The sequence below is a fragment of the Patella vulgata genome, chromosome 9, assembly GCF_932274485.2.
Source record: "Patella vulgata chromosome 9, xgPatVulg1.2, whole genome shotgun sequence".
NCBI lineage: Eukaryota > Metazoa > Mollusca > Gastropoda > Patellidae > Patella > Patella vulgata.
The window spans coordinates 26611246-26639106 of NC_065887.2; the positions used below are offsets into that span (position 1 = coordinate 26611246).

The 27861-nt window shown below is 32.1% G+C and overlaps 1 protein-coding gene across 1 annotated transcript; it reads right to left on the reverse strand.

Moving 5' to 3' along the window:
* Positions 1-4592: 4592 nt before the first annotated feature.
* On the reverse strand, positions 4593-27301 carry LOC126831542 (ADP-ribosylation factor-like protein 5B). Its single transcript, XM_050562083.2, has 6 exons — positions 27080-27301; positions 17524-17584; positions 14878-15025; positions 13452-13535; positions 11695-11846; positions 4593-10328 (listed from the first exon to the last, which is right to left on the reverse strand). Exons 1-6 carry the CDS (start codon positions 27123-27125, stop codon positions 10280-10282), a joined length of 540 nt encoding a protein of 179 aa, XP_050418040.1. The 5' UTR covers positions 27126-27301; the 3' UTR covers positions 4593-10279.
* Positions 27302-27861: the final 560 nt, after the last annotated feature.

Genomic DNA, 27861 nt, shown 5'->3' on the forward strand with positions numbered 1-27861 from the left:
TTGTTTATACCTACTTCAATATAACCTTGTTTAAAATGTCTCGTTTTACACACGCCAGTGTATCAAGGCAGAAATATGCATGTTACATATCATGACGTCCTATTGTACAAATGAAAAGAAATCTAGTTCTTTGTGAATTTACAATATATACCACTGAATGTTGAAATGAAGTCTATACAAGTCTAGATTTAAAGCCGATTAATGGATCTATATGTATTGTATGAAAACAATAATAGATAGATAGAAGAGTTGCAATCAACTTGTAATTGTCTGCGAAGAGATTAAGTATAATTATTTAATATTGTTTATAGAATGTTTTTAGCGGTTGATAACAATGATTTTTAACGATTAGTTAGTAACGAACGCGGAAGCAAAAACAACGACAACCATTGTAAAATAATCTTTGTACCTTCTGGGGTAGTTTAAAGATGCACTATGTAAGAGCTAAATATGTCTATGACGGGCCTTCTTTGCCCCCAAATGTTATGTAAACGATTAATTAGACATTTTTTCACATGACACATGATTTTGATAGATTGAAGCACGATGGTCATTAAATAATTTACTTTAGAAATGGATAATCGAGGCTTTATTATAGAAACAACGGTATAGCAATGAAAATCTAGACTATGCCATTCTCATCAAAACTTTCAACTTTCACAGCTTCGCTCAGATTAAAGTAATTTGACTGAAATTTTCAGTACACTCCTTTCTAATTATCTTATCAAAACTTTCAACTTTCACAGCTTCGCTCAGATTAAAGTAATTTGACTGAAATTTTCAGTACACTCCTTTCTAATTATCTTATCAAAACTTTCAACTTTCACAGCTTCGCTCAAAATAAAGTAATTTGACTGAAATTTTCAGTACACCCCTTTCTCATTATCTTTTTAAAACCATTATAGCCAGAACTGTTTGTCTTTATCTAAATCTTACATAAGGCATCTTTAACATTATATATAATATATTATGACATATTCCTTGTGTGAGTCCAAAAGCTATTATATAAACGTCAATTAAAATTCTTTGAAGTTTGAAATGGGTATATTATGTGCTTATAGGCATAATGATCAGCCGAGCGGTGGTGAACTTTATTTTTATAAATTAATAATTACATTTTATTCTTCCAAATGATCTGTCCAGATGCCAAGTTTTATTTTTCGAAACCCGTTAAAACCATGATCTTATATAGGTTTCCGATAGCCAAGAATAATTTGTGAAAGTGTAAAACTGCCATAACCATGATGGCCGAAAGATAAATGAAAAACAGGAATATACTGCAACTTTATACAGAAATATATAATGATAATATTTTGAGTGAAAACACATCCAGACAAAAAAAAAAGCCCGATCATTGCAAAAACGTTAAACCCCATTTCATTTCATATAGTCTTAATACGGCACAAATGGAGATCATTAAACGTGTTTTTCAAACACTCGACGAAAGGGCACTTTTAGTTGGAGCCGATCAATAAAGAGATCGGGCTTTTAAAATATATTTATTTCCAAGAAAATATGGATAAAGCTCTTACATTGACCTAGCAGGTAATCATTATTCAGATATGTGATTACTATTGTAATTCAATAAAATCAATAAATAAAGTGATTGATCATAATTATAAGAATATAAACCACCTCATATTGATTAGTAAATCCTTAATTATTCTTTATTGAAATTAATCTTGAAGTCGCTTAATAGCCATATTGTGTATTCCAACAATTTCACATAGAATTTAGTTTCATCTTAGTATAATGAATTCTGTGGAGATGGTTGCAAAAATGCAACATATAAAGCTCTATCTTGGATCTGAATATTTGCCTTTTTTCCCTACTATTTAATTAAATACGTCCTTTTTAAACGCCCACTTTAAATGAGGTATATTTTTCCTCAACAACCCCTGTCCACAATATTTTAGGTAGCCCTCTGCAAATCCGCGTGATAGTTCTATTGACGGATTCCCTTTTTAAAATTTGAATTGAGTCCAATACGGAAAATTCTAGACTTGGATTTTTATATTTCTATTCCTGATCGACCGACTCAACTCTCTTGATAACAAGAGAATCAGTAATTATATTCCAGTAATTATTAAAACCCCACTTTCGAACAACTTCTTACATTGAATTTTAAAGTTTGGGCATGCGACGCTTCTTATTGACAGTTCCTTTATGATCGGAATCTGCAATGACCACAATCCATGTTTGATTGTCTGAAATGCCGCATTAAACCTCTGAGTAATGGGGGGTTTGGATGGCTGAACATTGCCCGAAATCAATACCGTTTTTTCGGGCATATCATAAGAGAGCTTCGGGCATATTTTCGGGCATGCAGTGGACAAGAAAAAGACGAGAAAATAATTTTCGGGCAGTGTGGATCTCATAGAAATAAGTTAGTTATATTTTTTCTCTAAACGTTAATAGAAAAAAAAAGTCGTCGAATTTTTCATTGCCCGAAAATAAATTTTTTGGGGGGCAAATGCGCCCCCTGCCCCCCCCCCCCGGCTCTTACGCCTATGTCAGGCTGAATGGTTAGCACGTGCGCGCTGTATATCTTACAGCTTGTCATTGAGTCAACTGGCGTGCTATTCGAATCTCAGGCGGTGTCAGACCCGAATAATATAATCTTGGCTAGTCTGACGCCATTCTGATTATAACTCTGCTCATTAATTTTAGAAGAATTTATATTTAATTATATTTATATTTATATTTAATAATCATCATATACGCTACTAGAGATTTTATTCAATCAGAACAAAACGATGTAATAATTTTTACAATAATTAATAATTAATAATGTATTTCTGTCGGGTGTTTTTTTTTTTAAATCTATAGAAATACTGGGTTTGACGTTTCAAAAACATATAAAAAAGAAAGAAACTTTTGATTATTGTAAAAAGAATGCTATCGTGTAAAGGAAAGTACATCGTGAGTTATATTCCAACTTATAAATGTAAAGAATTGACCACAGCTTCAAACAAGGGCCAGAAATCTAAAGAGAAAATAATTTTAAACCTGATTTACTGTCTTCTAGTATGGGCTGACTGACAAGTGTCTCTGCAAAAAATTTTAACATTTCTGAGAAATAATACTTGTGGGTTCTAACCGACCTAGTAAACATGTTAAATGTTCAAAGATCTCTCCCGACGGTCCCACCTCCGTGGACTGTAAACGATTAATTGGTAGATTGGCAGTCAGTTCAGCCACATAAGTTAGGCTATATTAGACCACTTTGAACTTGCTGTAATCACGGGCTGGAATAATAGGAATACCCGCATGCCTATGCATCACGGGACTATTTTATGCATAAATTTAAAGTTACAATTTCGTATTTTCTAAGAAAGTCAAAACATAATTATTTCTATGTCGTTTGCTCAATAGGTTGTCAACTCACTATTATACGATCATGGGTTATCTTTCTCACACTTAAAAATCTTTACACCGGAAATAATAACACAATTACCCCCCCCCCCCAATTACCTCCCTTGTTTTCCTATTCCCCACCATGGAATAGCTAACTTCAAACGTTTGAATTTGAAGTTGAAAATGATATTTTTGCCTATTTCTCAACTATCAATAGTGAATTATAGGACTAATAGGATTATTCTTTAACAAGGTAGAACTGTTTATAGATACCATCTATTTTAGGGCTTTATTTTAATACATTTTAAAAATATAACTTAAAAATATGAAATTGTAACATTTAAAAAAAAAATCTGATATTCCTAGATGCATCTTGGTAAGAGGACACCGGTGAAACACCCTTCATAAAAGGCTTCTGGTTATTTAAAAATTTATAAGTCACGTCATCATCCAAATGTATAACTAATGAATTACACCAACTATTTATTTTTCGTTGAAGTTATATATACGTATACAATTTCACACACCGTCTTCTATATACATGTATATATTATTATTGGCAAACTTATTCAACAAGGAAGTTCCTCGAATATCTATTTTATTTTTACGGCGTGACGGCGTTAATGAGCATACAATGTCTGACTACTCATTTTATTCATGCAAACCAGTGAGGTGAGAGAGAGAAATATAATACACAGAGAGAGAGAGAAATGGGATTTAACTCAACTCGACACAAACTAGGTCATTTCAGGACTAACACATAGTTCAATTTTATTTCAAAAATTTGCTTGAGCGTAGGGTTCTTTAGCAGTGGCTGGAAACCCGTCGGTCCGGAGAAAACCCACGAGGTTGGACAGGTGACCCTACTCCTTGTCAATTACAAATCGAAACCACACCAGATGACAGACCGTATGATACAAGACGCACGTGCTAACCATTCAGCAATCTACCACTCCCGATATTATTACAACCGTCTTAATGCTAGATTCTCACAATCAAGATTCGCACCAGGAAAATGCGTTTGCAGCCGTCAAATTTTCCAAATTTTCTTTGGTGGTGAGGGGGGCTATACGGTAAGCTCAGCTCCTTCGCCTCTTGCAGACGACTACCCCACCCCCTAATATTCATTGAGCCTGTACGCCTATTTTAGTAAAGGAAATGAACTCTACTTTTCAGCACAGACTTGGTTAGTAAAGACATGGGACCTTAAACGCTGCCCTAGTAAAGACAAAGAGTACTGTTACCAATCATTTATTTCTTACATACAATACATACATTATAATACAGTTGACATAAGAACATTATACAGCTTTATATATCTCTCTCACCAAACAATTATAACATATTAAAATTCTTAAAATCATAATTACAAGACATTGTTCTTCTATTTGGCGTGGTTTTAAAAATAACTTTCAGCAAATCAGTTAGCCATCAAAATTAAGTAATAGTCCTAGTATTTCAATGTTAACCAGAGAAACAAAAACATGATCCCACAATGCACCATTATCCTACTTCCTTGTATGTAAAATTCCATCAATGGTATTAAAAGGAAGACTTGTTAAGAACTACTGTAGTACTCCTGTCTCAGGTTAAATACATGTAGCTAACAGTTGCTTCACATTTTGTGTAATTAATTTAAACAACAATATGCATCCAACTTAATTGAAGTACTGACGTTTTTACTTAACAGCATGACAAATTTCAGCTTTATAAACGTAACTACACAAATGAATGACATCTCTTAACAGTAAATTAAATTTGAAGACAGATTGTCCTTTTCTCTTTACCTACTGCTTATTGTACCATCAAAATACAAATTTTACAACCCTGAGCTATTGACTAGAATTTATAAAGCTAAAGTATATGCCATGGATGAGAAAAATCAGTTAAATTATTAGGTAGATTCAAAAAGCCAAGTTAGTATAATGTCTATAGTAAATTTTCACAGTACATCTTTCTTTTCTTACGTGCAACCCAACAAAATGTTTGAATTTGTAATCATCAAGCATATTAAAGCATCATGTTGTAATGTCCATCCAACTCTTAGAAAGAATATCAATCAAAGAAAAAAGTAACAAATAATTCAGAAAGCAAGTTGTTTAAGTCTAACATTATTTAGAAGTATCTGGCATTCCTGAGACCGGATAGAAGCAAAGAAATATATAGCAAAATAATTTCTGATCGTTCTGTTGAGTATTTTAACAGGAATTTTTACAATTTATCGATAAATATATCTTTGCCATTTTGTTATTTTCTTGCATGTTTTGAATATCTAGTGAAGAACACATCATTTATATGGAAGCCACTTGGAATAAACTGCGCCTAGCCCATATCCTAAGATAAACATTATGAACACTTTAAAAGACAAGAGACTTATTATACAGAGCAATATAAATAGTAACATTCATTTAAATAATATACAAGCACATAAATAATTCAATTTATTTCAACAATTGCTTTAAATTTTATATATTCCTGCAAGAGATACCAATCTTCCCTTTTTTGACCAAGGGAGATAACTTTGTCACAACCGAGCCTAAAAACATTTCAAATAGTATTAACTTTCTCTTTAATTATCAATTTTAAATCAGAATTACAGAATTTTGTTTCAGACACAAACTGAATTTAAAAGAAATTTTTAATTTGAGAGAATTCAAGTTTTGAATAGCATTTAGAAGTTGAAATTTGATTAAAGTGTTTAATGGTTTTTAAATGGCTTTAAATCAAAATGCACGAAGTTTCAATATCCATATAAATGTTCCACATGAGAAAGACTGTTGTATAATAGTTGAAATGTCTTGTATTTTTTTCATTTAAACAGTTCGCCCACATATTGACAGCATTTGGAACAACATTGCTTATTTACTTGTGGTTTTATTGCTAAAAATATAATATGAAGAGGCATGGTTCTAATAATCTCCATTAACACATCATTTAAGGCCGTCGTTCGCACTTCATTTGGTGAATTTTAACAATAAAATCGTTTTTGAGGTTTTATGATTATCTGCGAGTAACACTATCTAGGAACACATACCAGTCATTTTTTTCACAAAATTCTTCTTTATTTCTACAAAATTTGGTTCTGAATGATCCCACCCTTTTTTATTTTGCCCTAATTCCGCTAAAACTATTGATATAAATCTAAAAACAATGGGCATTTCATACGTGAAATACTTGGCTTCCGACCGGTAAACTGTCGCCATGTTAGATACTGTTAGAAAGCTTGGGATTTCCCCTATTGAAAGGAAATGACGTTTTTTGGGGGTGTCTTGAAACCTTTCTTCTGTATTGAGATAAAAATAGCAAGCAAGAACAAGTTTTGCATACCTAATGAGGTTATTTCGAGATTACGTTATTTGATTGGTCGGTCACATAGGTCAATGGTGAAGTGTCCAATCAGAAGCGGGCAATCCTCTAGGTCAGGTCAATAGGCATGCGCACTAAGCTCAGGTCCCAAATCAATCCTGGTTGCTATATTACTGAACCGTACGTCACTGTTTATCAATATTTTTGAAGATTTTCAAATAAAATGCGTTTGAAATTGTTTAGATGACTAAATAAGTATGACAGACACTCATAATAAACAAAATGAAGATGAAAATTCGTCTGCTAGACCTAGTAGTGGTATGGTTGCAATACCATTACCAGGTAGGCCTGCTGTCAGTGATTATTATAGTTATGGTTGTTTTGAATAACATCTATTCCTATGCCAATGTTCGGTTGTAAATTTACACACAAGAAATAAAATAAGAAAATACTGTATATTGATAAGAAATACATTAGAAAATATATATATTAAAAGTCAGTTTATTAATATTAAATAAATGAATTGAACAGATCGGCGTAAGTTGTTCTACTGAAATACTTCAACTTCAGTTGTTGATTTCTCAAAACAGTTTTTTTCTAGAGTTACCAATTTTAGTCATGCTATATCTCTGAAAGTTAACGTCAGATTTTCTTGAAACTTGGAATATAACTTCCTATATAATAACTTTGTGCAATAGGAAAATTTTATTGAAATCTGCGAAATAGTTCCTGATATATTGTTGCCATAGCAACTGTGACACATGAAAGAATTTTGAAGTTAACATTAAAATGTGTATAACTTGCTTTCTAATTATTATTTTGTAATGAAACTTGCCTATTGCACAAATGAACATGTCAGTAACCTCTCTGCTTAATTTTAAAACATTCTGTTGAATAGTTTCTGAGAAACTGGATGACTAAAATTATACGCAGAAATCCAAGATGGCCGCCGTTTCCATAGCAACAGGTACCCCCAGGAAAATTTTTCGGCCGTTTTTGTAATATTCAATGGATGTGTTCTTAGATGTGTAAGAATGGTGACTTTACCTCAATTATTAAAAAAACTGAAATTTTCTACTGTCCACCCCCTTAAGAATCTTTATTGAATATCTTAATATAATTGTTAATATTTCAAACAGCTAAATATTGGTATAATTTTCGATTCATTATTAAAGGATACATGGGGTGGGCTATTCATTTATTATAGGCTGCATGGGCCATTTTGGTTAACTGAAAATTCAGAATACATTTTTAGCAATGGCAAGCAGCATGAAATAAATGAAATAAAGCAATGGAAACTGTATGCATCCTTCAGAAGCAGCGAATAAGTAATATTCACAAGAACTTATTTTAAGAATTCTGGCTTCTTATTGACACAGGAAAAAAGTATATTCTTAAAACAATTTACTTTACATTTTTTGTCTTACAATATAGAATACAGATTATATAAGTTGATAAATATAATGTAAGTAAATAAAGACACATTCATTCATTCATTCATCCAATCTGTTCATATATAATTCTGTTTGTTATATACAAGTTTCAACATCTTAACAAAATGATGAGAACTTCTCAAAACAACTAAACTATTCTATGAATATTTTTGTTTTCTTTAAAAAGCCTAGAGTTCATGTAAACTTTGCAAAAAAGAAAGGGAATTTATCTTACAAAAATTTATCAATTAGTGAAACGTCTACATGTCTTTATTTAAAATTTAACCATCTTAGATTGTCCAGATAATGAGTTGCTACTAAATTCTGATAAATGATGATCTTTTCATTTTGGAATTTGAAACTCGACTAAAAGAATTACTTTTAAGGCAGGGTTTGTTAATTTTATGATTTAACAAATTGGTTAATTAAGGTTGTGACTCTTAGAAGTGGTGTATTTATATTAACAATGAAAAATGGAATGCGGATTTATGCATTTTACAAAAGTAAATATAAGTGATGGCCATTGTTTTTATTATATATATAAATAACTTAATGATTCTTTACAATGCCATATATATATATATATATATCAATATTTATATATATTCTCTGGTGACAAAATTGAAACACAACACAAAATCAACATTCAATTTAGAAATCCATATTTTTCGCCAGCTTATCAAATAGTCAAAATCCCCAAACTTTTAACTGTACAATTCAGTTGATAACCGACAAATTAATTCTATGTGTGGTTAAAATATGAATAAAGTAAATGGCTATCATAATATACATTGTTTATTACTGAATAGGCAAACCTATTCAAACAAACATCGGAGTGGCAAAATTTACTACCATAATTCTTTTTGTTAGGCACTTGCTTTCATTGACAGAAAATATTTTAAAATGATTTTACTATAATAATAAAATCTGAACAAACCACATATCATTTGTATATTTATACAACAGCAGCCAGAATGGGCATAATCAACAGTTTATATAAGATCAATTAATTACTATCAGTAATTCCTATTTTAAATATTTGAAAGTTCAATTTTATAAGAACTAATTTATAATGTGCTTTTCAGATATGTAGTAGTTCACTAAAATCAGGATCTGGACTGAGAAAAAATATTTAAAATATTTAGAACTAATAAAAATGTTTAAATCACTGAAGTAAAAAAGGTGCCTGCATGGACGTGGATGAAGATAAAAGAATACCAGGCAGAAGGTGCTATTTGTAGATTCGGTTAAAAACAGTATTTGATACCTAACTAACTATGTATGAGCAAGGATGGAAGTAAGAGAATATCATTACTTGTTTTTGACAATTGCAATACATACTCATTATTTGTTTTTTTAAAAAAGAAAAAAAGTATAATGGAAACTTTATATAAATGTCCATGAGCAAAAAGTTAAAAAGAATAAAATCACTTTAAACAACACTGACCATAATATTTCACAATGTATTTTATTTTTTGGGTAACTGGGGGAGGGGTGGGGGGGGGGTCTAATTACATAATATACATTTTGATTGGCAGTGTATTGATCATTCATATCTTTTATATATCTAACTGCACAATTTCTAAATTTCATTCTTAATACTTGTTTTATTTCTACTAACATTTCTAAAAATAAGTTATTATTCATTCACCTAGAGATGTCAATATCCATTTCTTATTTTCAATCTCTATCTAGCCTGGTAAAAATAATCATTTATTGTCTACATTGCTAAAGAAACTGCTAGTTTTCTTTAATTTACATTTATATTAGTATCCGAAATATTCATTTTAACAATCTCTAAAAATCCAAATACGGTAACCCTTGCACTAAAAAGATATTTGGGAACGAAGCCAGGGCATTTTCTAACAATTCTTATTGGGTGTCCATCAACTAAAATCGGTATTCTAAGTGCTAAATTAACTATTGTCACAGAAAACTCCACCAAGTAAATCGAAGAGTCTCAAAAAAAAAAAGCACTGTTTGGTATCTGTAAAGCACTGTCCACCATAGTTCATAATACACAGCCCTTTTTCCTGACATTTCACATTATACCCTGTTCCATTTAGTCATTTTTCATTTGGGGAAACAGGCCTGTTCATGGCACTGTGTTAAATGCCTGGTCCGCTGCAGAAGTTAGTTACTGATAAATGTTTTTTTTATTATAGTCTACGGCTTTATTTTTATCACCGACGTTTTAAATGACTTGTTATCCATTCTAAACCTTGATATAATCTGAAAATAGAAAGAAAAAACACCATCAGTAACATTTAAGGTCATCGAGAACCCAATGCTGAATGAATTAATGAATGAAATGGGGTTTACAAAATTACATTCTACTCTAACCATGCTAACGAAGACATGTATAAAAAAAATGCACAATTGCATTAGCAAGTGGGCGTATAAAACGTCTTTTAACTCATTGACTAGGCGGGGTTTATTTAAAGATTAAATCCGCAAACAACATCAAAATATCAAACTTAACTAAATCGACAATTGATATTTCATACAACAAAACACTAAGGTTTAGTCCATATAATGTTTAGCTTCCACTGCTGAATATGTTTATTAAACATGCATTATGTAAGATTTAGATAAAGAGCTGATAGTTGTCGCTATAACAATTTAAAAATAGATAACGAAAATTAAATGTTCTACAGAGTTGATTATGATCTTGTCATGCTTATAAACGTCTAATTAATAATTTATATAACATCTGAGGCCAAAAGAAAGATCAGAGTAGGCAGATTTATCTCTTACATAATGCATCTTTAAAAAACAAAATAGATTGTATGGTGTGATTACACTACGGTATACAGCTACATCAAAAGTGAACCACAGTAAAGTTCAAGACAATGAGAAACCTTGTATGACACTTAAAACCCTCTGTAAATAGACATGTTAAGTGAATATTGACATACGGTTACTGTTAACATGAACTTGATAATGGAAGAAGTTAATTGGGAGTTCAAGTACTATGACGCTTCTTGGTCTGCATCTTTTACCAATATTTAAGTGTTAATCTTGTTTAAATATATTTGAACAGCAGTCAATGGAAGAGCACGCAAACTAGAATTTTCACATATATATGTTATAAAATCTCAACATTAATGTAACATCAGGAGGTCTATTTTAACACTAATTTGCACTGTACATGCAACAAATATCACTGTTTATGTAATTTTCATGTAACATAGCAAGATATCAAAATTGTTTTAACACTAGAAGATTAACATCAACACTTGATTAAAATAAGATTAATGGGCATGAGCTCACACTAGAGATCACAAAGAAAACCTTGTGCAAGTTCTATAAATTTTTAATGAAGTTATTACAGTGTAATCATCAATATGTTTATCCTAAACTTAGTTTTCCAAAGATGACAACCACATCATTGGAAAAAGTAAACTTTATGTCTCGCATTCAAGGACTGTTGTTGCCAGCAAGACAAAAATTAACAATAACATGGCTAAAAAAACGATTAAAATTCTAAATGACAATCATTTAGCCCATACCCATTAAACAAAGAGTTTAATGTTCATGGTAAAATAACGACCAAGTTAATGTGTAAACAATGTAATTGTTAGAATAAACACCCTACCCTTCACCAGTTAAAGCACAACACGCCTGTATATGCCACACATGGTCTTTAACAGAAGTTAAACTGAGCTGCTGAGATATTTCTGCGGCTGTCATACATCCTTTAATATCTTGTTTGTTTGCAAACACTAATACGGCTGCCTTTCTAAGATCCTGAGAAAATAGAAGTAAACAAGTCAATATTATTTTCTTTTCAACAGACACAATTCATTCATTATTAAGGGGACATAAATCCTTCTATAACATTGTTCTCATACATAAATGTCTATTTGTTTTGTTTCCATTATTCAATCTATGACAATGTTAAAATTTTTTATTGTATGACTTCAGTTAACAAAGTAACAAGCTATCAGGAAAGCTGATGTCTCCATGTGTGTGAAATAGCTTTATTTAACGTCTGCTTCCACCAAAGTATTATTGTAGACAAGTGATGTCCCCCACCTCAATCCTAATATAAATCGATGACACACATTAAGTACATGTACTTTAATATTTATAATTTTTTATAAATCATCGAGCAGCCAAACTGCTTATCACTCTGCTTTATTAACGAATTTAATGAAAGTATACACTAAGTTTAATCACTATCACTCAATTAAGAGTTATGTTTAAAGCATCGACAAATTAAATTGTCTACCAATGCTTACTGTTATACTTTGTAAAGACATGCAACACCAATCTAACTCAGTAATTGAGTTCCTGTGTTCCAAAAAGTGTGACAAACTGACAAACACATTTTAATAGTCCTCAATGCTTTCTCACAATCACAGCAGCTTATTCATACAATTATTAACAGTCCATAAAAATTGTCACAATTTGTGGTTCTTTCATTGGTTAACTAGCGCATTTACATGACATTAAAAAGTAACAACGGGCCAAAACCCATGAAGTAATGATCAGAATTTCATAGGCTTTTACTTCCATAACCAACAAGTATAAATTCCAAGTTGATCAGATGACACTTTAGCCTTTATTCAAGCAAATGTATCGTCAAAGAAAACAAAGGGCCTCCATTAGATAACTTTCAAAGTAGGCCTAATTATCAAAAGGAATAATAGTAACTACATGTATGATGACTAAAATTATTGGAAATTGATTTAGCCCAGAGAGTATCTTAACAAGATTTTTAAAGTGATCAAGTGGACCAAGAAGACAACTATTTACCTGTACACATTAATTTAGATGTGGGCGCATAAATATTGAAAACTACAAGATTTTTTAAAGTGATCAAGTGGACCAGGAAGACAACTATTTACATGTACATATTAATTTAGATATGGGCGTATAAATACTGAAAACTGCCAGAAAAAATATTTTTAAATGTTGTAGTAAAAAATGTAATTTAATACACTTAGGTTAGGCAAAAGCTTTCTTTACAGAGTACACAATTGGTAGTGAGATTGAAAAGATAGGTTCTCGCTTGACAGTGGTTGAATGAAATGTTTATAAGACAGAACATTACAACCACTGTCACTGTGTTAACAATATCTGATAATGGAGGATCAAATTTATTATGACAGGAAATATGCGCATTAGCAAGATACCCTTTTATTACTGAGATAACAATGTACAGCAGGAATTGTATATAACAATACATTAATAAGCTGAAATAATAAGCTGAAACTAAATATACACATACTGGGATATGGCATCGGATTACATACAGATAGGATAATCCATAGCATTGATTAATGTCTATCTAAATGGAAGGATTGTTATACAATGATTGAAAACCCATATTCAAAAATAATGACTCACCTCATGTCCTAACATTTTACATAATTCTTCTTTTGTTAAGGATAGTCTTTCCCTATCTGTACTATCTATTACTACTATCACAAACTACAATTTAAAATATAAACATAGATTAGACAAATAAGTCATTAGGTCAATGACATTGGTATGAGTGGTTATGTTATTGTTATTAAAGGTGCTTTATTAGCTTTGGCCGAGAAGTTCATCCAAATTTTCCGGCATGGTTTCCCCCTTGTCAGTGATGCAGGACGGAGGGCCTGACAAGGAGAACTGTCTAGTTCTTCAGATGAGACAAAAACCGAGGCCCAGTGTATACATTGGAATGCATACGTAAAAGATCCCTTGGCAGTTGGAATTCGATAGAAGAGTAGGCGATGGTGCCGCTGCCCAGGCAAAATTTCCCTCATAGCACACTGTATGGCGTATGCCCGTCTTCATTAGCCCAGCATAGGAGCAGAACAGTAGGACGTTAAACCCCATTTCATTTCATTTCTGATTTATTAGCTGTTATCAGACAATATCAAATTCTTGGAGGAATAATCCATGCGATAATGTACTCAAATTAATTATTCAACATTTAATAATGAGAACAGGAATCAAAATATCACCGGTAGATACACATTCCAGCTTGGATACAAATGGATCAAAGATTTTGCCATATCTTGTTTCTATCGTCTTCAGTGGATGCCAGATATTGATAGATTTTCTATTCATGTAAATACTGAACAGAATGAAAACCTTTTTGGACTCATATCACTTTTCGAGATTTAAATTTCACGATATTTATGTTTGCATTTGCAAGGGATTAAAATCTCTCAAATGACAATCAAAGACTTTAACCAGCAGGATATGACACCACTTTTAGCACCCACGCAGAAATGGATCCCTTGCATATACATGTACCCATCTAATTCTAAAACGAATTGACATTCACAAGCAATAACAAAGACTTGAAATTAATAAAACTGCATTATGTAAACGCTAAATCTGTCTACTGTCAGTCTTTGTTTTGGTTCCAAATGTTACGGTATATAAAATATTATTTAGATATTTATTCACATGACAAGCCTATAAAGAACTCTCTAGTTCATTGGATGGCCAAAATCTAAAAGGATTGAAACACAATTGTCATATAAAAATCTAATTTTTAAAAAAAAGGGAATTGGGGCTTACTCTTGATTGTCAGGTAAGGTTGCTACAATAATAAACATCTTGTCAAAACTTCAAACACAGATAACTTTGCTAAGAATAAAGTAATTTGAATGAAATTTTCAGTATATTCATTTTTCAATATCTTTTTTGATCTACATGTATTATTGGGAAAATCAGCTAGTTCTTTCTTACATACCTACATATTATGCATCTTTAACAAATCTTTAAAAAAAACAGTCTGATTATCAGGCAACCTGTACACTATAAATGTTTTTACCTCTGTATTTGTATAATAAGTATTCCAGGCAGCACGTAAAGATTCCTGTCCTCCAATATCCCACATTAAAAAGTGTATATTCTTCCATGTTACTTCTTCTACATTACTTCCTATTGTAGGAGACGTATGTACAACTTCATTCATTAAACTGAAAACATTAAAATTTCTCATATATACGTAAGTCTTATTCACCCCAGTCTAAATTTCCTCAACTTTGACAATGAAGAATGTTAGTCTAGACAAAATAACATCCATTGCAAACGACTTACGGGAAAGGTTGTCTCAATCCAAAAGTTAATAAATTGTTCCAGAAAGTGCCAAAGATGGACTGCTTCTGAAGAGTTATTTTGGCCCCATAGTCTGTACCAATGAAACAGATCATCTCTGCTTAGCCTAAGTAGAAAATATTCATCACCACACTCAGTTAAGGCATACTAATGATCAGCTATGCCAAGTTTAATTTCTAGCAAGGTACCATGTCTAGTTGTTCGGATGGATACAAAAAGTGTGACGGATGGACAGGCAGATGAACCCATTTCAATAAGCATAACTGCCTTCAACAGGCAAGGAAATTAAATGTCACAACAAAATTAATAAATCAGCCAAAATGTTCTGGTCATTATATTTAGTTAAAAACTCAACAATGGACATCATATTTTAAAAATTCTCTCCAACATACTTCAATAATTTAGATGCAGATGAACGAATTATTATAAAAGATGAAAACAGAAGCATGATAAAGAGTTTAATTTATGTATTCACTGATATAAATGTCACCTAATGTGTTTATTACAGACCTGTCAAAAATCAATATAATCTTGTATTTATACTGTCACATTCACACTCCAGGGCTTGATAATATACACACATAGAGATCAAATACAGTGTAGAAATACAATGGTATGGAATTATTCACTAAATAAACAATACTGTATGTACATTCATTATTGTTTAGCCACTGGGTTCACACATCACAGGATATTCAATAAGCTTATAAATTTAAACTAACAAATTTGTATCTCCCACAAAAGTCTTTTTGGATTAAGAATTCTTGTTCAAAAGGGAATTTGAAGTCAGGTGAAAATATTGCTGGTCTTGATCTCATTTTTTGCCTGTATAATCCACTTTGGAGAGAGAGAAATAGGGGTTTAGTTTAACACCCACTCAACAAAATATTAAGTCATTTCACAACTAACAATAATTTGCTGGTGCATACGAGGCTTAGAGGAAACCCACAAAGTTAGACAGGTGATCCTACATGTATACTTGTGGGCTTGAAACCACGCCACTTGACTTAGTGACACACCTATAATCTAAGCTCACCTAATCATATGTTATCTCGGGACTAACATATTATTTTTTATGAAGCATAACCTTGGGGGGGGGGGGGGGGGGGGACTGAGTACCTGGAATAACCCTACGCGGTAACACATAAAACATTATGCACAATGCAACCACCCAAATCAAAACCCCTCTTGTCTTGTTTAATTTGAATATTTTAAGTGTTAGACTGGGTTGCATCATCAGCTTTGTATGTCAGAATTTATTTGGAATCTCTAACAGTCCAGAAATGTAAAATAAATCAATGTTCACTTGTATCGTAAATCTGTACTCTATTTACTTTCGGATAAGTCGATACTTTAACAACAGGTAAATAATGTAGACACAAGGACCCAATGCTAATTAACCATTAAATATTTAATTATGTTTTCAAAAGATCTTTTTTTTAAACATACCAATGTACAGATATACATGTATATATGTAAATTAAAACCTTACTCACAGCACTTTATTTGATAAACCTGTACTCAGTAATACACCTGTAGTCTACTGGTAAAATAAACACTGTAACATGTATATAGACTATGCAGTACATGTAACCCATTCTTGTTTAAATAAAAATACTTATGGCTCTGGTTATTAAATAATTGATTATGAAAGCATTTGTTACGCAATCATAATAAGAGGCAGAAAATACTGTTTAGTATTGGGAATATGATGCTTTAAAGAAAAGGAATTAAGATTTGCGAAATGAAACATGTACTAAAATGTACTGACCACAAATTAACTGAAAAATAATACTGGGGCCTGTTTCACGAAATTTTAACTAAGATAAAATCCAAATTTTAGTAATTTGATTGGATAACATTAGACTGATTGTAGAGCTTAGCCAATCAAAATTGAAGTATCTACTAAAATTTGGATTTTATCTTTAGATAAAATTTCGTGAAACAGGACCCAGATTTATGATATGTCAAAGAAATGTTTGATTGAAGAGATGCCTGCGTGCAATATCATACAATCTATTGACTCTACAGATATTGATTGATTTCTGATACATGTACATCACTTATGAAGTTATAATCAAAGACTTAAGCTGTATATAATTTAAATAAGTAAATAGATTTTCAATGATTTACAACATTTACGAACACAAGCTAATATTTCAAATTCAATTATATCTACTACTTATTTGCTTGTCACCATGTACATGTAGATATAAGAGAATTCAACCATACACCATATTTGGTCACTTACTACTCTATAATAATTGAAATGAAATTTAACGTCCTATATTGACAGGACTATTGAAGTCATTAAGTGTGCTATGAGTACTATGACGTAAATTGTATACGTTATACTTACAATTGATATAAAATGGTTGTCTTTCCAGCATTATCTAAACCAACAATTATCACTTTATGCTCTGAAATAAAACAGAATAAAACAAATGATGTTACATGTACAGGTAAATGAACCCTTGAACTGAAACTGAAAAAATATACATATCACTTCCTCTTGACTTATTTCTCGGAGAATACGGGATAGATAACCACAGGTTGCTTGCGGATGAAACATGCACCCACATTGCAATTCTGTAACCTAATTCATAATGAAAAATTGTCATAAGTTATATGTAGGGGTGGGGGGGGAGACAGTAATACCGGTACTTTTTCCAGTGTTTTCCTTAGCCTTATCTGCTGGTACATGTAACTCTATTTTTAAATATATACAATGTACATGTAGTGTGTACAATGCAAGGGATCTAAAATCCTAAAATGTTTGTGATACCTTCTCTTTTTTTAGTTTATGTAAAAGACCAAATTCAATACAAGCACACTGGATAACTTTTAAAATATGTGATCAAGTTCTCAAGTAAAATAACTCTAGAAATAAATATCTGAAACTGTCACATATCGATAGGCTTCCCCTGACAAATCTAAACAATGGAACTAAAAAGATTGAATGACAAATTTAGCCAAAATTTACTTTAAAAAAAGAAGTCATCAATCTATTCAAGTTTTGTCTTACAACCTTTACAATTGAATACAAAACATTTAGAAACAGTATTTTAATATTCAATGTAAATGTAGCTATAAATAGATAGTGATTATAGATTCAATGTTGAACAATGACCATCAAATGCCATTGGCAAATGGAAACAGGTCTTCGAGTGATAGAGCCAGAATAAATGGGGTTTTTTTTCCCACTTCTGTCAAATATAGATTACTTGTGAGCTTACATGTACAGTATTCTACAAAACGAAAGGGGTGCTTAACTCTTGAAGTCGTTGGAAATTGTTGAAATTCAATAAGCATCTTTATTTTACCAACATGATAGTCATACAAATCTACAAAATGTAACAAGGGTCATAACTTTAAAGTAATTAATGAAAATTGTTGAAATTCAAAAGAACTCTTCGTTTGAGTACTTTGAATAATGCATAATACATGTACTAGTATATATATACAAGTTTTTAACATAGCATTTGATAACCTTCACAACATTCTAAAAATTGAAACAAGGGTCAGAAGTGTTAAAATTCACTTAATGGCAACACAAAATATAAATTTAAAACTATCAGTTGATACATGTAAATGTAGCCTGTAGAGTGTTCACATGACATTGTGGACAATGGACACATGGGGAAATATATAACCACATTTTAATGTGAAAATTTTGTGAAATATAGGGTAATAATAAAATTCTAATGATGGCTAGAGGTTTGTCATTTTAATGTGATCTTTAAACATTAAACACCTTATAAAAAGTTATAGCCTGAAGTTATATCTAAATATGGATTAATTTAAAGAGCAGCATGTATCTACATATGGGTATTAATGGTATAGCAACCTTTACCTTTAGGTGTGGTATATTTAGATTTATTTATTTTCATACTCTATAATTATAACACAAATCAAATGATTTGTAACCTGGTAAAAACTTGTGCCTTACAATATTATAACAAGCCATGTCAGATATACCTCTGATGCTTTATAAACCTATAATGGTAAATCTCTTTTACCTTTGGGGTATATTCTATGCCTGGAATAATAGCGGTCTGAAAGTCAGGGTGACTATGAATATACATGTTATTCTTCTGAAAGTTTTTCTTTAAACCTGTAACAGGTTATTCTTCCTGGGTAGGTTTTTATTCCATAAGAAAACATGATATAAGGTTTTTCTTAATGGAATTCTGGGATATTCTCATTTTATGTACATGTAAACATAGACAGTTTATAAGCAAGATAAAGTCCTTGACTTTGGTTACGTTGGGGAAGAAAGACTTTAGAAAAAACCCTCGAAAGACAAACCTCGGCCTACCAGCCTCTGTTTTTGTTTTTCTCAGGTTATTTTCTTCAGTTTTTCTTTCCCCAGCATATCCTCAATTTTGTGCTTTATCCAACACAAGAAGCTGGCCGGGGCTGTTAGATCATAAGGTCTGTCATTGAGTCACGTAGCATGGTTTCAATGATAAACTTGCATTTGACAAGGAGTAAGGTCGCCCTTCCCAATCTCGTTGGTTTTCTTTGGTTGTTCCCACTGTTCCAAATTCCTGCACATTGGAACTGTCACATGACTCTGACACTGCCACAAGTAAAATATTGGCCTTGGTCTTTTAGTGCGGCATGCATTAATGATGTACATGTACACAAAACACATGCATGTGTGGAGATTGGCGTACATGTACATGTGGTTTCAAAGACAATCTATTATTAAAAGCCGATTTGATAATGAATATTCAATTGCATTCCCCCTGGTAATTACTAAAGCTTTCAAGCCAGAGATCTTAACCACAGAGTAAGATGTAATGTTGACCAGTTTGCCCTTGTTCATCTCTATTGGACTGAATATTATTACATCTGGGTAATAAGAGACTACATGTATGTCAACCTTGCAAATAAAATTGAACAACGAAAGAGAAAATGGACTCAGCAGAACCCATCAGGTTTTAGAGATATAATTTAACCTACATGAATAGAAACATACATGTACACCGTTGTGATGACATTAAGGGCATGTACAATAATTTGACAGCAAATTACTTCCAAATTACAGCCAGGATCCTTACACTCCACTAAACATTTTAAGGCAATTAAAGGATACAAGCAATGAACCCATGAAGATAGAATATGTGTACCATGTGTCGATAATTACTATGCATTTATTTGGTTCAATTAATTTAATGTGAAAATGTATTGGGGTCTTTTCCAGATACACATGAACTTTCATATCACCATGGGCATGAACCTTATAATACATTATAAGGTCCATGATATCACAGCAATGGTAACGTTTAGAGGTTTGTACGTATCTTGACAGACTGCAAAGATATTGCACCCCTTTTTATTCATTAACAGGCGTAATACATGTAGCCCTATTCTTTGAGAATTTGGTAAATTAGACAAAAAAGTGTGGTTTATAAATTCTAATCCATTTCTGTTCTAGGAAATATTTGAGCAGCCCAAATTTAATGGCAGTTGTTTGGTTCCATCTACAAGTTATCTCTTTTTCCTTGTCATTTGTGGATCAGTCTTATTACAAATGGTGCTGACGTCCCTGAGACCCTGACGTCCGGAAGATTTTTTAAGTCAAATATAATGGATAATATTGAATTATACACCCTTTAAGCTGCTAAGATATTATTAAATTTGCTTTAAATCCAAAAAATTGGTAGCAGTGGCAGATTTTTAAATCCTTTCCATTTCTGTTTAAAATAATCAACTGGTGCTACATATCTGTACTCTATATACTTTTTGTCTTACTCTTAGACATCAGAACCCTTGCATTCTAATGATGTAAGCTTAATGAATCTTGTAGTGAATGTTGAACTCAATAAAAAAAAACGTTATATACCGGGTACATGTATGCTCATGCTGTCACCCACCCTGTTTAGTTGATAAGATTTTTTTATTTAGACATTTTCGTTTACAATCTAAACAAAATATTGATCGACGATGTTTAATGTAAATACCTCTAGTTTACGCAGTTATTAGACAAACGATGGCTTCCTTACATGTAGTAAAGGAGAGGAGGGGTAACACTGGCTCTTCATACTGTATATAAACTACATGTAAAAACAACCCAGACATTATTATTGTTCACAATACAGAGATGTTTATTAATCACTGTGGGGGGGGGGGGGGGGGAAAGGTTATTTCCCAATCACTTAAACCTTAATTTTCTGTGTACCTTACTTAATTTTAATTTGGAGATGAAATTTTATCAAAAGATAAAATAGAAGAAAAAGATGACATACACATAAGCCAGAAATGTTATGTAAACTCCAAAGCATTTTGCAGTGTTAACTTGGGATTATTGTGATAATATTGGTATTTACTATTGTAAAATACCATAATTAAAAGAAAATGATTGCTTGTCAAGAAGTTTTTAAAAGTTAATAATGAAACAACCTGTTTTGACCAACATGACAAGTATGGCAAACCTTGTAATTGTGTAACAATGTTAAGTAATATCAGGATATTACTATGTAATTTATCTTAATCATGAACTATTACTATGTAATTTATCTTCATCATAATAAAAGCATGACCATTAGCTATCTACACTGAACTTAAGGAGCATACATGTACTTGTATTTCATCATCTACTTACCATACAATGTGGTTTAATTATTACCTCTTCAAAGCTTATTTGTTATCATCTAAAATAATCATTATTTCAGAATGATTACATGTACCAGGTTGTCCCAAAGTTTTCGAAGCAAAAATCAGTCCCAAAAATATTGCCAAAATGTTCAATATGTTGTGACTGACAGTTTACACGAATCAATTTTTACTGCTGATGTTAAGTTTAATATAAAGTTTATAAATATGAGAGTGACCGGTGACCCCCCACCATCTTCTCATCTATGATGTCTCCATTATCAAGTCATCAGTTTAATCCCTCCTGTCTGGGCATGGTGAGATAACTAGGCAGGTCAACAACATAAAATTCATTTCAAAATAACTTCATACTTAAATTGCAATGTCAAATCGTATCCTAAGGTACATGTACTGTATTGTACTATATAAAAACAGTGACACAAAAAACAAGTATTGTTTTCCTACTAATATTAATACAACCTATAGCTGGTCAGCATGAATATATATGACTATGACTAAGCCAAACTTCCTTCAATTAATGATGTACATACTCTAACATATTTGATCACTTAAAGATGCCTTCCCGTGTACATGTACCAACTGGGTGGTAATATATTTGGACTCTTAATTCATCACAACTTTGATTCAAATCCCTCTCTAAATCGTCAGGCTTCCAGTTACATTTTTGTCCTGTGCACACCCAATGGGTGTTTTTCAGGGAATCCAGTATTTAGCTAGTAAGATAGGGTGTCTCTATTTCCAAAATTGTCATACTTTTCTTGGAAATAACCACCTGACAAATACTTTTGCAGGATTGTATCTTTAAAGATGCATTATGTACGATTTAGATAAAGAGCTGGCTTTTCTTGCTATAATACATGTAGTTCCAAAATAGATAATTTAAAATTAATACATGTATATTGAAAATTTCATTCACATTACTTCTGAGCGAACTTATCCCTCCGGAGTTTTGACAAGATGTGACATAGATTCTTTATTACTGTAGCAAGACAACATCAAGTTTTCAGGAGGTCTGGGGAACAGGGGCGGATCCAGGAATTTTTGCAGGAGGGATGTTTGTGAGGTTCCTGTTAAGGAAATTTGACAGTTGATAATGCATGATACCATCATCGTCTCCAAATTACACAGGCATACATACACACTGAGCTTTTTAAAGAGAAATCCAACACTCTGTTTGACGTTTATATTTATTATGAATTTTGTGATTCAATTTCATTGATGCAAAGCATTAATTGTGATATCACATATCATATGTCTATATCATATCTCGCGCTTTGAATGACCATCCCATTCCACCATCTGATGATAAAGGATTAAGCACACCACCGAGACATTTTTCTCATGAAAGTGTTGTTTTACAATTTTTTTTATGTAGCTGGGAGATTACCCAATTTTATAATATTAGAAACTCTTGAGACAATATTTCTACACATCTATGTGCAAACATTATTACATGTACAATCTATACAGTGGAGGGAGGCCAAAACATGGCAATGGTTTACAGTATTTGTTTGTTGGAAATAAACCTAGTTCTAATTTAAGCAGGTTTTTACGGGTTTTCCCATCTTATTATCATGTAACTTTTTATTATCACGTCATGTTCTATATGCCTCTTGAAAAAATAAATAAATAAACGTTATTTTGATGAAGGTAGGAGAAAAAAATATATGTCCCATTTTCTGATTTTCATCCAAAATGACTTGTGGATATTGGAATACTTGTTTAGTGGTCATAATGGCTATAAAACAAAAGTCACGTATACATGTATGTCATTGGTCAAAATGGCCAAAATTTACATGTAATTGCTTAAAATGGACAATAAAATAGAAATATATTGCAAACAACAATATATTTCACAAATCACAACATAAATTAACTTTTAATCATTGCATAAAAATAAGAATTGACGGAAAAAGCAGATATAATAGTTCCAAAATAGACAATGGAACATGAATATACCTGTATTAAAAATTTCAGTCCCATTACTGTATTGTGATTAAAGTTATGAATGTTTGAAGTTTTTGACAAGAATTAGTCATAAATTGCCAATCATTGGCAGATAGAAATACTGCCCAGTCTGGCTACAGTTCAGATTACCAATGCACATACATGTACATGTACCATGGCATTGCCACTATAATAAACAAAGTCTTGTTTGTTAGTCCTTTTATCGACAGTCCGGCCATACATACACATGATTAGCATTTAACGCTGATATGAACTTATGAAGGGCATTGTGTGTAATCCACTCAATATCTAAGAAATCTAATGGTCTACAAATAAAATAACAGCCATGACACAAACTAATGTCTGTTCCAGCTGATACTGCCACTCGAAAATTGCTTGCCATTTTTTTTCATTTTTGAATTAAAATGGCTAAAACTTTGTGAGACATTATAGCTCTGTTTGAGAGCAAAGTCTGGGAATGTGGCATTTTTAGAAAACGTTTCAGTTTTCAAAATATTTGCTTCAAACTTTGTGATGACATACATCTATATGTGCTGATCAGCTGTCAATACATGTACAAATTCAAACACAAATTATCTTCTGTAGTAGATCTAGCTTTTAGCGTATAAACTGGGTAATATTTATCCGACTGACCCAGAATTACAGTATTCTTAGAAAATCTTTTTGGAACACTTTTGCGGGTTATAATTAGCTGCCCTTGTAAATGTGCAGAAAAAGCCGGAAGCCAATTTTTGAATTTCGTTTTCCTACAATTTGGATCATAAGGCTGCAACATAACTATCTTTAAAGGCATATTAGTCATATATAAGAGCAAACGAAAATCCATAATTCATTTTAAAATTTTTGACATTTCCGGGAGTGTCAATATATTCCTTTATCACAATGATTCTCAACCAGTGTTACTAATTGTGCCGCAAAATTTTGAACTGCACACTAAGAAAATGCAAAAAGCCACTTGATCCCAATTGAGTATTCACTGGCGCCTACTGGTCCATTCATGGCTGTGTTTTTCTTTATTTAGTTTTAGTCATTCTATGCTTCTATGACTAGTCTGTGTCTATAGTTGTATGCCGTCTATGACTTGCCATGTTTTTATTTTACAAAATTCAGATGTTTTTCATATATATTTAGGCCGTGTAAAATTGATACCTTGTTTCTTCTCCCCATGTTGTGGGTAAATCTATGAGGGTGTGCGGTAAACACAACACAAACAGTAATTTTCAACACAAACTTTTGCAAGGCCTTTATACACTATGAATTTGCTATAATCCTTTTCATTCATATGATATACACTTTAGGTTTTTTTCATGCTAACAGCTACAATTTATAAAAGAGTTTAGTAAAACACATATGAATTTATATCTTTTATTTTGACTGACAAGTTACATTTCCACGGACTACATAATAATAATTTTAATATAGTTTTAAAAAATTAAAATGTCCTGAGAAAAGGAACTAATTTTAAGTCTGAAATCTGTTTTAAAAAATGCAGGTGACCTGTCCAACATTTAAATTTGACGCAATTTGAGTGATGTTTTGATCGTCCTTCGATTTGGCACACCAATGACTGTCCAGTCAAGAAATATCGTATCTTTACGACAGATTTTGAGCGAAACTATCGGTCCATACCATCAACCAGAACCTGCCATGTTGATTTTTCACAAACCAGGACTCGCCTGAGAGTCGCTTTTTCATTGGTCAATATCGATAAGATAAGACGGTTCCTGTCACTTTCATCCAATAAAAAGTATTCTTACTTAAAGAGTTAGACTTTCACTTTAGCATTGACAGATCCATAACGGACGTCTGGCTAATGAAAGGCAATTTTGATTATGTACGGTATACCGTAGAAATGGTTCCACTACTGATGCCTTCCGTCTTACAAATATAGTAACTAGGTATATATACCGAAGCCTTAACTATGTATAATCGATGGCTATAGACCTTAACCGGCATACTTTGAACTTGTAAACTTTCGGAGATCGCTTATTCGGTTAAAAATTAGTATTTTGTTTTGAGAAGTTGTGCGGGCGATTTTTGTGTCCCGATTCCTAAGCGCGCGGGCGAGAAGAAACAAGGCATCAATTTTACATGGCCTTAGCCAGGTGTGTCGTTTTCTTTTCGTGTGTTTCAAAGTGTGCCTTTGCCAAAATATTTTATATAATTATTTTTTTATAATACATGTATAACATTTGATGCCAGAAAAATGCATGTCAAGTTTAACTGTCACATAATGCCTCTTTCATCGTTTGATTAAAAATATCAATTGGACATGGTTTCAACTACCACCATAATCACTTAAAAGCTAAAATGATTTTTATGAATACCGCAAAATTGCATAATGATCTTCAAGGGAAGGAGGTGAGTACTTATTAAACAAATCATTGTTTAAGCCCCATTTAAGCAGGCCCTATACATGTAAGTACTCCAGCTATTACTGATTAAGTAACATGAGCTGAACATTAATCCAGATTAGGTTTCTCTTATGATCAGTATTTATCAATGCATGATTATGCATTGCATTTCTTTGAAGAAACCATTCATGAAGATTTCTTACATGCTAATTGCTAATAGTAATCACCGGCAAAAGACATCTCATGTTCTCATTAATTCAAGTACTACTACTAGTACTAGTACTGGCCAGTTATATTTATGTCCAAACAATCATCAGTAAGATGCTACCCCTTCACCCCTTTTCATTTCCAGGCCATATGAAATTGATGCCATTCTACATGCATGCATCTGTTGTGGAGGGTTGGCTTGTTGGCTACATGACAATGACATAAATATATTTGAAAAAAATATTTCCTGATGTTAAAATATTTCTTTTGTCATGGATTCATTTTACACACCAACCAAGCTACATGTATTGAAGACATTGCTATGCTTAATTTATATAAATAGATATTCGGTCGATAACATAATTATAATTGGTTGATTTGAATTTTATAGTTATAAGTCTTTGTTTGTTTCCAAGTATGCGTAGCAAATGCAATTAAATACATTGAAAACAGCTGCCTGGCAATGCAAACATCTTTGTTTGCCTTCCTTTGGTACATAATAGGACTAGTTATTAGTCTGGCAGTGGCAGTACTGGCACTGTTTTGTTAGCCTTTAGTTATGGACTATTTAAACATTAACAGTTAGGAACTAAACTACGCCTTGAGAACAAATAATATAAACTACACACAGTTTGGTCAGTAGCTGTCATCTCTTGTGACTTTGGCATGATCGTGTAATTCAAGTAGGCTATCTGAAGTATGTCGTAGATCTCGTCACACAGTCAAATGACACTTGGTTCATAATCACATTGTCAAAACCCTCACCTTCATTTGTGAAAAGACTCCACAGTTTAGAAAACAGGTACCCCATCTTTGAAACCGTTGTCTAAACGGCTCTTCTCTTCCTTTCACTATAATCTGCTCTTATGTAAAATTTCGTTAATTAATTGACAAAATCTGTTATAACATCTTTGTTGATAACGTCATGATCTGTTAAAAAATAAACCCACTTTCTTCGAGTATGTCCAATTAACACGAGAAACCGGATGTGAGGTCATTTACCCAACGCGTGAAAATATCACGTGATAAAGATAATATCCGGAACAAGAAGTGTAATTATTAACTAAAAGTAGCGCAAACTTATTTCCTTTATAAATAATTCTGATCTGGAAAACCCTGTTTGTAAACAATGACAGATAACAATATAGCGTATCCTTTACAAGCATTTTTGTTTTAATATAAAATTTTGATGAGGGCTCCCTTCATATTTTTATTACTAGTCATAGATACAAATTCGAGGCGAGAACTGAGAGTGAGAAGCCATTGCTCATTAGCAAGCTGCAGAAACGAAACCAAGATTATTATTCTATCTAGCTAGCAGTTCCTTTAGGAAGGAACCCGTCTCCTCTGACTGTCCCTACTCGTCCCCATTAAAGGGACAATAACACTCTTGCTGGCTTGACAGCTCCAGAAAATAAAAAAATAGTCTTATTCTAAGTACTAGATGTGTTGCTGTTAGTGTCCTACCTGTTGTGTAAATTATCCATTAAATCCTATTTTACTTGTCCAGAGGTTTCAAAAATATTTTTAAATCCAAGTCACATTAG

What these genes read in the sequence shown, in the direction of transcription:
- LOC126831542 (XM_050562083.2), bottom strand. Translation starts at nt 27,125, where the DNA reads ATGGGGTACCTGTTTTCTAAACTGTGGAGTCTTTTCACAAATGAAG. An exon ending in ACAACCATTTTATATCAATT is followed by an intron (nt 15,026 to 17,523) that starts GTAAGTATAACG and finishes TAATGTTTTCAG; the next exon opens with TTTAATGAATGAAGTTGTAC. An exon ending in TGTGCTTTAACTGGTGAAGG is followed by an intron (nt 10,329 to 11,694) that starts GTAGGGTGTTTA and finishes TTCTATTTTCAG; the next exon opens with ATTATATCAAGGTTTAGAAT.